Source organism: Mobula birostris, chromosome 1 (genome assembly GCF_030028105.1).
Source record: "Mobula birostris isolate sMobBir1 chromosome 1, sMobBir1.hap1, whole genome shotgun sequence".
Taxonomy (NCBI): domain Eukaryota; kingdom Metazoa; phylum Chordata; class Chondrichthyes; order Myliobatiformes; family Myliobatidae; genus Mobula; species Mobula birostris.
In genome coordinates, this window is record NC_092370.1 from 107,107,292 (window position 1) to 107,118,940 (window position 11,649).

The 11,649-nt window shown below is 41.2% G+C and overlaps 1 protein-coding gene across 1 annotated transcript; it reads right to left on the minus strand.

The window, feature by feature from the left end:
* Positions 1-918: 918 nt before the first annotated feature.
* Positions 919-4,537, minus strand: mafaa (MAF bZIP transcription factor Aa). Its single transcript, XM_072267804.1, has 2 exons — positions 4,249-4,537; positions 919-4,044 (listed from the first exon to the last, which is right to left on the minus strand). The coding sequence occupies exon 2, from the start codon at positions 3,872-3,874 to the stop codon at positions 3,014-3,016; it is 861 nt and encodes a 286-aa protein (XP_072123905.1). The 5' UTR covers positions 3,875-4,044; positions 4,249-4,537; the 3' UTR covers positions 919-3,013.
* Between the last annotated feature and the right edge of the window lie 7,112 nt (positions 4,538-11,649).

An 11,649-nucleotide genomic window follows, 5' to 3' on the forward strand; every position in this document is an offset into this window, starting at 1 on the left:
CAAAAGAAAACACTATGGGTGTGGCAGTCTCGGAAGCGATGAGTGTATCGGTTGCAGATATCTGGAGGCTGACACTACCAAAGTCGAGTTCTTCCAGCATTTTGTGTGTGTTGCTCAAGATTTCCAGCATCTTGCATCCAAGATACTTTTCACCCTTTTCAGCCCCATTTTCAAGTACGTGAAACAGGAAATATTAAAACATTATTCCAGAGAATCAAACTCCCTGGTATAGGCGCATCATCAGCTCAATTTTTTTCTTCGAGCACGAAACACCCACTTAATTCAAACTTGCTATACAATTTTTGTGCAATGAGAAAAATAAATTATGAGTTGTAGGATGCCTAGAATGAAATTGGCAATGATGGTCCATTATTTTACTTAACAGATTTAAAAGCTTCTGCAATGTATATAGTACTCAGCTATATATACTGCAATAATGCACAATTGCTTTCTGCAGGACATTAGAATTAATTTCTACTGCAGAAACATGAATAAAGTAGCCTTGCAAAATGCAGGTTTAGATAACTAAAACACTGGAATTAGGGTCAAAATCTATAGGAAAAATGGAAAGGCGGATCCTTGAAATGCAGGAAACTGTGTGGACCACTTCTTCAATTGTCAGGAGTCGCCAGGCAAGGCAACACCTAAAACGAAGGTGCCCGCTTAATGCCAAACTCCACGGGCTAATGGAGAAGCCAAGTAGGATAAAAAAATCTGATGGATTTCTTCAGACAGCTGGGTGAAAAAGATCAGCTGGGTAAATAATACCAACCAGTCTTACTGATTCCAACTATTTGTATCTGGGTTAAATTATAACAAATGCGCTTGAGTTGAAATTACACACAAAATTTCTATATAGGAAAAACAAACATTTATCTTTTACTTAAAAAAGCTGTTTTTATTAGAGAATAAACATGTACAGATTACTCTGCAATTCAGCTCTTCATTTTCCCGAATTTGTTGCAAGCATAGGCAAACAGTAATAAGGGAGTAGAAAAAAATCTACTGCAGGTTTTACAAATCTGGCACCTACTGTGCTACTTTTGTCCTTTTACAGAAATGTAGCGATAAAATGAAGCTGTTAAGTCATTTTTTGGTGTCATTCAAAAACAGAGTGAACATGCAGCAGCAATCGAAAAAAAATGGAATCTCACTCCCTTTGCCAGAAAATAATATTTACATTGAAATATTCCGTTGACAAAAGTGTTGAACTTTTAAAGAATCTATAAATATAAATAACTGCAATTTACAGTACTGCACCTGCCTCACTGGCTTTCACTCTTTTTTGGAATGACTTTGAATCACCCGTTGTTATCAGTTCCCATCAGTCTCCTCTTCTTCCCACCCCACCCCAAACAAACAAACAATATGCATTCTAGAATCTTCTCATTGAAAGCTGGTCCATTTGCCTTTTTCAACCCTCCCCCTCACCCAATGGAAGTTGCAAAGTCAAAGAGTGTGGGTGGCTAGGGCAAAGGGAGGAACCTTAATTAATTTTACTGTATTTTCAAAACTAGACTAAGAAACTTTTAATGAGACATTTGGATATAAAATATTTGGATCTTTTGATTTGGTGTAAAAAAGTCAGAATTTGAAACTGAATTTGTGTTCAAATAAATTAGGAATTAGTCTAGAAATTTCCACAGCAGCTCCAGAGTTCAAATAATTCAAGTTTCCCCATTATATAACTTACCATAACTACCTATTTTCCCGATTTCCAGTAAATGCTGGAGTGACATACTTTCCAATATGGCTCCAGCATCAATCTTTTTCTTGGAAGGGTGTGGGTTAAGGACAATGATCCTTCCTATTATGTTACCTGCCACAGAGATAAGTAATCTTCTACAAAGATCATTGCTCCATATTAATGAGAATTAGATAATCCTGACTGATTAAAATCAAAGCTCAACACTGGCATTGAGTCCTGAGCAATATCCTCACATTTCACCTCCCTCCTTTTATTTTTCCAACCCAAGAGTGAAACAGCAATCAGGTCAGTAATTATAATAAGTTAAAAACAGCATTTAAAAAAAAACATAAGCCTTATTTATAAAACAAATTCGGCTTCTGATAGTGCAGTAGTTTTTTGTCTACATTATTAAATGAGCTCCATTTTTACTTCTTTACATTATCTGCATGCTCTTAATTATAAAGTTCTTTTAAGACTTGATCAAGCAAAATATAGGCTCAAAAAAGGAGAAAAAGGCAGATACCTAAAACATTCTATGTACAATTCCAATACAGTTAAATATTCAAGTCATTTAATTTTACTCCCATATTTTAAAGTTCTTTTTAATGAAAAAGTGAAACCGCAAAACGAAACACCAGCTGCACTCAACCAATCTAAACCATAGAAGAAAGAAGACTTACAAAGTCTTCCCTCCCATTATTCTCCCTATGTTATTACAGGACATTGCCAATATATTACAGAGGTTATTCCAGAATGCAGCTATTTTAACCCTCTTGTTGCTTTCCAATGATGCTTGAAAAATGAAGAAAAGTAAAATTAAAGCCAGGGGCCATGCGTATTTCTCCCATCCCAATAGGGCTGGGTACCAAAAAAGAGAGAGTACTTTAAACGCCATACATGTCCAGCATGCAGGATTTTTTAAAGTCCATATTTGTTTGAAACTATTTTCTCTTCTGGTTCAAAGTCTACTTTGTACCTGTGAAGTTCATTTACTTTCTAAATATATTTCTCATTTTTTCCTCTAATGAAATTGTAGTTTTTTTTTCGTTCATTTCCCTTTTAAATAGACCATTACATCAGCACTTTTAAAATTTTCTTTGCCAGAACTGCAGTCTTCCGAAACGAGTCGGTAATGTTTCCTTGAATCAAATAAATTCTCAAAGCATCTGCAGAGTAAGTCCCGCGTGTGTCCTTCTCAAATTATTTACAGCCTTTTCCGCTTTCTCTGCTGCAAAGGTTCTGTACACTAATTTGAAGTCACATCAGAAGCATCTTTCCCCTACCCACCCCTCTTGCCCTTCGTAAGTTCGAGTGCAGTACAACTCACAGGAAGAACTCGCTGGAAGAGGAATTGTTCTTGCCAGGGTTGGAAGCGGCCGAGCCTTGCTCTCTGTAGCTCCTGCTCGCCATCTTCTCATACTTCTCCTTGTAGATGTCCCTCTCTTTGGCCAACCTGGCCACCTCCTGCTTTAGCTGGTCCACCTGCTGCTGGAGGAGTGACTTCTCGCTCTCCAGCATGTGCCGTTGCTGGACCCGTTTGTACCTGCAAGACTGAGCGTAGCCCCGGTTCTTCAAGGTCCTCCTCTTCTGCTTCAGGCGGATGACCTCCTCCTTGCTGAAGCCCCGGAGCTGCCTGTTGAGCTCCCTCACTGACATGCTGACCAGCTGGTCGTCCGAGAAGCGATCCTCCAGGCGGAGGTGGTGGTGGTGGTGATGGTGGTGGTGGTGGTGCGGCGGCGCCTGGTGCTGGTGGTGGCCGTTGACAGGCAGTTCCTCCCCGGGGTACTGCTGCGCCCTGTACGCTTCGAAGTGGTGGTGGTGGTGCTGGTGGGTCTGCGAGCTCCCAATCAGAGCCTCCACGGCGTCCTCGGGGGTGAGGTTCAGTGCCTCCGGGTTGAGGTGGTGCTGGTAGTTGCTGATCCAGTAGAGATCCTCCAGCTGGTGAGCCTTGTTGCTGCTACTGCTCCCCGGGCTGGCGGCGCACAGGCTGGGTGAGGACGGCACCGAGCTGCACGGGGTACTGATCGGCGTGGAGGACAGCGAGCCCGGCAGGCGGTTGCAGTAGCGCTCGGCTTCGGGGGGTTCCTTCTTCACCTCGAACTTCATCAGATCGAAGTCGTTCACGTACTCGATGGCCAGGGGGCTGGTGGGCAAGTCCGCGTTCATGCCGAGGTCCGAGGCCATTGCAACTTCATATATTTGGGCGAGGGAAGGGGAAAACTGACCACGCCGACAAGTTGCAGAGAGAATCAGGGAAGGGGCCGCGATCCAGTTCTGGGATGGAGCAAACAACCCGTGCCAGTCTTGGAAATAATCTCTCCAGTTAAACGCCTTCCAGTTTCTTTTCCTATTGCCTGCAAAAGATCCAAATTTTTAAAAATAAAACCCCGTATAAGACGCCTCTTATTTGAACATGCGGCAATTGAACTTAGAATTACTTTTCTTTAAAAAATGAACGGTGATTTGATTTCTCTTTCTCCTCAAGGGCTTTGCTCCACTTATCTGAAACGGTAACTGCAATTAATTCTTCTCAGTAACCTCTCCCCCCTCTGACTCACTTTTCCTCGCTCTCCGATTGCAAAGTTTCTTTTCTGCAAATCTCTTGTCCTGCTTGTCAGAGAAAAAGTTTCAATAGAGCGCGCGGGTAATGATCCAGTCGAAGTCTCAAAGGTGAACTGTTGTTGGTGTCTCTTTCTCTCTCATAAAAGGGCAGAGGAGTGCTTGCATCCGTGCAGGGTGGATCAAATGTGCCGCTTACACAAATAAATAAATAAATTATCTCCCACTGTGGACGCGCATTAAATGGGAAGTGTCAATTAGAGCTTTTGCACGATTATACACCGTTCCTTGCCCAACCCTGAGTGAAATCGCTCCCAGGGCTCAACGACCTCCTTTTATATAACCTGACTTCTCGGCACGCCCACCAAGGGGTGTGTGATGTCACCCTTCACCAATGGAAAAATCCCTTCGGCCGAGATTTGCATTACACCATAGTGAACGCCGCCGGAGAATGGGGAGGGGAGCTGTCAATCAATCTATCTCTCCATCTCTCAACCCTGTCAATCACCAAACCAGAGCCGCTACTCCTCTTTAGCAACATGAGGAGGGGGCAATAATGTGGAATTAATATTCGTTGGATTATGTATAGTTCAGTGTTTAAATTGATAAATTGAGTTGACTACAGACTACATCGTGCTATAATGTGTTGCAGTTGGATAAATCTTGAGAAGGGCATTGCAGACGCAATTTTTCGTCGATTCGAAGCTTCCAGGGGTAGAGTACCGAAATGTTCGAACTAACTAATCCAGACCCTTCTAAAATGATACTCTTTTTTTCTCAATTAGGAGACAACTCTGAAATTAATAATTCAACTTATTTCTATGAGTTCAATTTATTACATCTCTAAATATAATCAAAATATAATAAAATTATAACTTGATTCGTTTCTGGCAAAAGTACCCTATCGCTTAACGATGACGATTAAAAATGCAATCTTTGTGATCTGTCTTTTTTCTTTTCCCAGTATTACTCACGAACACATGCACAATGTATAGACTGGGAAGAGCCTACTCAGTAATCTGTATTAATTAGGAATTGGTTTGAGAAGGCTGCGGGATGTCATACAAAAAGGCTGCCTTTAATTAAAGTGAATTTTATAACATAAATCAAAATATTACTGTCCTGCCATTAGAAATAAAAATAGAGAGCTATTTACATGAATAATAATATCCTATTATTTCTAGCTAGCAACTTTATTATTTTATTCTCTCAATCTCTTAGAGGTGATGATGAAATCCCATAATACTATTTCAACAACAATGGGAGACACTTCTAGCCAACAGTCACGCCTCAACAAACATTACTAAAGCAGATTATCTGGTTATTAATTTAGTTGCAATTTGTGGGACTTTGCTTTACAAATCAACTGCTGTTTCTCTTGCAACACTGAAAACACTTTGAGAGTACTTAATTTCCTTTCTGCCTCTTTATTACTTTCTCTTTCTGCTTGTTTTACACTAATATAGTCAGTTCTGTCCAGTTTTATGATTTCAGCTTTCATCCTGCCTTCCTTCAGCTGCATCGTCACAGACAGGGCATCAAGCTGAAACCCTTTACCCTACTCAGAGTAAATGTCTCACCCTTAATAAAATTAATCTACACCGAAGTAAGTTCAACAACCGAAAGGCATCCTCTAAGCAGTTTATTGGTTGTATTAAAGACATATCAGACATAAAATGAAGGTTGATTCCTCGCTCTCCATATTGTGCTTCACTCATTAGGATTTATTTCATTTTCCAAAATCTTACCTCTGCAGGTGCAGATAACAGGACTGAGCAGTGAGAGAGCTTCCTCTTCCCTCCCTCAACCCATTGCAGCACTCACACTGGTAACAGACAAGTTCCCAATCAACCATGCACTATTTCCTTTTCCTTTATTTAGATTTCCTTTCCCCACTTGTTTACATACATTTCCTTCTCCTGGTATACTCTACTGATGAGTCATTTTATCTTTTTCTTGATAATTGATTATTTTTAGTTTTCCTCATTTGAGCCTTTTTTCCAGTTTATTGTTTTACTTTCTCCTCTCTCTACCTTTAGTTTGCTTTGATCAGATTGCTTTCACCCTCTCAAATTCAGCAATATGTTCTGTTGCTTTCCCCCCCCCCATATTCTTGTCCTCTCTTCCCTTTATGGTTTCTGATGTTCTGTTCCTCTCTCACAGAGAACTTGCTGTTAAGTCAGTTCTCGTGCTTCCCTTCATTCTTTACTTCCGCCATGAGTCTGAGAAATATCTGCCCACATCTGAACTACTTAAGAAAAAAGTAAGGGGTAAAGCAAGGAACTACTAACTTGTTACTCAAACATCACCACTGGTAAATCTTCTGACATCTATAAAGGAGGTACCACTAAACACCCAGAAATGAAGCAGGGGAGGCTACCTCAGTAAATATACTTAAGACATGGTTGGATAGATTTTTGCACAGTAGGGGAATTAAGGGTTATGGGGAAAGGGCAGGGAGATGAGCCCATGGTCAAATCATCCATGATCATATTGAATGGTGGAGCAGGCTTGACAGGCCAGATAGCCTACTCCTGCTTCTATTTCTCACGTGCTTATGTTCTAAAAGAATAATAGAATTAATCAGGGTCAGCATTGATTTCTGGAAGGAAAATCACGTTGATTTAAATTGAAAAGATAAATAAGTAGCAGTGGATATGGTGATTTTGGGCCATCAGAAAGCTTTTGATAAAGTTCCAAACAAGAGGCTGGTCAAATAAGGTGGAGGACACATAGCTACCTGTCCCTGCCTCTCTTTCAACAGATGCTGTTTGACTTACTTAGAGTTCAAAGTAAATTTATTGTCAAAGTATGTATACAGTCCCTATAAAATGTAGTCACCCCCTTGGAACTTTTCATGTTTTATTGTTTTACAACATTAAACCACGGTGGATTTAATTTGCCTTTTTTGACACTGATCAACAAGAACAAGACTCTTTCGTATCAAAGTGAAAACAGATCTCTACAAAGTGATATAAATTAATTACAAATATAAACCATACAATAATTGATTGCATAAGTACTCACCACCCCCCCCCACCTTAATATGACACACCAAATCATCACTGGTGCAGCCAGTTGGTGTTAGCGGTCACATAATTAGTTAAATGGAGATCTGATTTTGGAGACCCGTATGCAGTCAAGGAGTTTCAATTGATTGTACTCAAAATACACCTGTAGCTGGAAGGTCCAACTGCTGATGAGTCAGTATCCTGGCAAAAACTACACATGAAGACAAAAGAACACTCCAAGTAACTCCATGAAAAAGTTATTGAAAAGCACATGTCAGGAGATGGATACATGAAAATTTCCAAGTCACTGTATATCCCTTGGAGTACAGTTAAGTCAATCATCAAGAACTGGAAAGAATATGGCACAGCTGTAAATTTGCCTAGGGCAGGCCATCCTCAAAAGCTGAGCAACTGTGCAAGAAGAGGACTAGTGAGGGAGGCCTCCAGGAGCACTGTAGCAGCTATGGAAGAGTTACAAGCTCCAGTGGCTGAGATACGACAGACTGCGCATACAATTGTTGTCCAGGTGCTTCACCAGTCACAGTTTTATGGGAGAGTGCCAAAGAAAAGCCACTATTGAAAAAAAACTCATATGAAATCTAGGATAGAGTTTGCCAGAAGGCATGTGGAAGACTCTGAAGTCAGCTGGAAGAACGTTCTATGGTCTGATGAAACCAAAATTGAGCTTTTTGGCCATCAGACTAAACGCTATTCTTGGGATAAGCCAAACACAGCACATCACCAAAAACACACCACCCCTGCTGTGCAGTATGGTGGTGGCAACATCACACTGTGGGGATGCTTCACTGCAGCAGGCCTTGGAAGGCTTGTGAAGGTATAGAGTAAAATGAATGCAGCAAAATACAGGGAAATCCTGGAGGAAAACCTGATGCAGTCTACAAGAGAACTGTGACTTGGGAGAAGATTTGTTTTCCAGCAAGACAATGACCCCAAACATAAAGCCAAAGCAACACAGAAATGGCTTATAAACAATAAAGTTAATATCCTGGAATGGCCAAATCAGAGTCCAGACCTCAATCCAATTGAGAATTTGTAGCTGGACTTGAAAAGGGCTGTTCACTTACGACCCCCATGCAAACTGACAGTCCTTGAGCAGTTTTGTAAAGAAGAATGGGGGGAAAATGCAGTGTCCAGATATGCAAAGCTAATAGAGACCTATTCACACAGACCCAAGGCTATAATTGCTGCCCATGGTGCATCTACTAAGTACTGATGAAGGAGGTGAATACTTACGCAATCAATAATTTTGTGTTTTATATTTGTAATTAATTTAGATCACTTTGTAGAGTTCAGTTTTCACTTCGACACTAAAGAGTCTTCTTCTTTTGATCAGTGTCAAAAAAGCAAAACTAAATCTACTGTGGTTCAATGTTGTAAAGCAATAAACATGAAAACTTATAGCCACTGTATATCACCATATACTATTCTGAGATTAATTTTCTTGCAGGCTTTCACCGTAGAACAAAGTAGTATCATAAAGTCAATGAAAATTACACACAAAGTTTGACAAACAACCAATGTGCAAACACAAAAAACCTACAAATGATAATAATAAAAAACAAACAAATAAATAAATAATGCCGAGAACTTGAGTTGTTGAGTCCTTGAAAGTGGGTCCATAGGTTGCAGAATCATTCAGTGTTGAAATGGAAGTTCAGGAGCTTATTGGCTGAGGGGCAACAACTGTTCCTGAACCTGGTTGTGTGGGACCTAAAGTTCCTGTACCTCCTTCTAGATGGTAGCAGTGACAAGAGAACATGGCCTGGATGGTGGAAGTACTTGATGATGGATGCTGCTTTTTTGTGACAACTCTTCTTGTTGATGTGCTCATTGATGGGGACGTACTGAGTCTGACAAATAGTAACTTGCTGAGTGTTTCCAGATTTTTTTGTTTTATTTCATCCATGAATTAGAATTGGTTATTGGACAGGAAGTATGGGGGGGGGGCGGGGGAAAAACAAATCTTTCTCAGGTTGGCGGGCTATGAAAATGACTACCACAGGAACTAGTTCTTGGGCCCCAACTACTCATGATTTGGCTAAGAGGAGTGAATGTAATATCGATGATTGAAGGCTGGATGGGTTTTTCCACAGGCAAGAGAATATAAAGATACTTCAGGAGGGTACAGATTTGCCGATTGTGAGAGCAAAGACGTAGCGGGTGATCTGCAATAGGGAAGATTGTGGCGTTTCCAGTTTGTCGTAAAAAACGGAAGAAGAGACTACTTTTTAAATAGTGAGACACTGGTTAACATTGATTTTCAAAGGAACCTGTGTGTTTTTGTATGCAAGATTCTGAAGCAAGTACTTTAATGAGTGCAAGTACTGCAGTTATATAGGTCCTTCTTGAAGCCAGTTTTCAAAGTTCAAAATTCAAAGTAAGTTTATTATCAAAGTACATATATATTACCAAGTAATACCTTGAGATTTATTTTCTTGCAGGCATCTACAGGGAAAAAAAAAGAAACACAACTGAACTTATGAAAAGCTGTACATTGAGGAGGAGGAGAAGATGGCAGCGCGACGCAACGTGTGCAGCCACTCCGGTGAATGAGATCTGTAATCTGTCAAGTAGGGGACCATGCACAATTCTGATCTAATGGAGACAGACATGAGAGTACGGAGGAACATCTGGAGAAACTTCTGAAACGCCCGCTTCGCTGCCACTGCTACTGTCTGATCCGGAATCTCCGGAGGAGAAGGCCCCAAATCCCCGGTTTTGCTTGTTTTGGTGGCCGGGGCAAGGTCGAAGGCGCTCGGCAGAGGATGGCGCTCGGTAGGCTGTATCGGAGGGGCTGGACGGAGGCTCGAAGTTTTCGGATGGATGGACTCAGTGTCGGCTGTTGTCGGGTGCTTCCAATGCATCGGTAGTTGTCGGTGCCTGGAGTTTTATGGCAGAGAGTTTCTCCCTTTTGCCACCTGCTGTCGAGGACTCGGGTGTCGATCGGGACTTTGACACCTTTTTTTACCGTGCCCATGGTCTGCTCTTCATCAAATTATGGTATTGCTTTGCACGACTCTAACTATATGTTATAATTATGTGGTTCTGTCAGTGTTGGTCTTTGGTTTGTCCTGTTTTTCTGTGATATCATTCTGGAGGAACATTGTATCATTTCTAAATGAATGCATACATTTCCAAAGGACAATAAACGAGGACTGAGTGTTCTCATAATCTAAAAAAAACTGACAAGCAAACCATTGTGCAAAAGAAGACAAACAATGCAAATAAAAGTAATATTGGACAACATAAGTTGTAAAGAGTCCTTGGAAATGAATCTGTAGGTTATAAAAATCATTTCAAAGTAGTGGTGATTGAAATATTCTATGTTGGTTTAGGAGCCTGATAGTTGTGGGGTAGTAACTGTTCCTGAACCTGGTGGTGTGGGACCCAAGGCTTCTGTATTTCCTGCCCAGTGGTAGTAGCAGGAAGAGGCCATGGTCTAGATGGTGGGGATCTTTGATGATGGATTCTGATTTCCCATGACAGTATTCCATGTAACTGTACTCAGTGGTGTGGAGGACTTTGGGGTAATGGACTGAGCTGTATTCACCACTCTCTGTGACCTTTTCTATTCCTGAGCATTGGTGTTTCCGTACCAGCCTGCGATGCAACCAGTATTTTTTTTAACAACTTTTACAAAGTCTTCAAGTTCAAGTTTAATTGCCATTCAACCATACATATGCATACAGCTAAACAAAATATTATTCCTCCGGGACCAAGGTGCAAGACAAAGTATATATAGTCACACACAGCACATACAAGCAAATAGGAAATATAATTACGATAGCACACACAGTCACAAACTAATATTAACACAAGTGCCTGAGTGAGATGGTCTGAAGATTGATGGTGCATGGGATGTTGTCCTAGAGCAGGGGTTCCAACCTTTTTTATGCCATAGACCGTTCTCATTAACTGAAGGCTACCACTGTCCTAGAGCCACGTTACTGCAACAATAAGCACAGAGCAGTCCCTCATCTCGCACTGGGTCAGCCGCAGACAAAGGCAATCCAGCTTGTTTTCCATGGAGTGAATACTGGAGAGCAGCACCAATGGGAAAGGCATGGATTCCAATGTGCTTGCTGTGCCCCTGTTCTCTCCCACACCACCTCTGGCGCTTCTCCCCTGGGTGGCTGTAATAGGCAATGCCACTGGATGAGGGCCTGGTGAACAACTAAGGCCTTGCAGCTCCCTTGCTACCAGTCGCACCAATGATCCAATGAACCGGACTTGCAGTATTATAATACCAATGTCAAGCAGGTTCTTGCAATCACAAGAAAAGTGGTTAAAATAAACCTTAACAGGAAGAAATCTGCAGATGCTGGAATTTCAAGCAACACACATCAAAGTTGCTGGTGAACGCAGCAG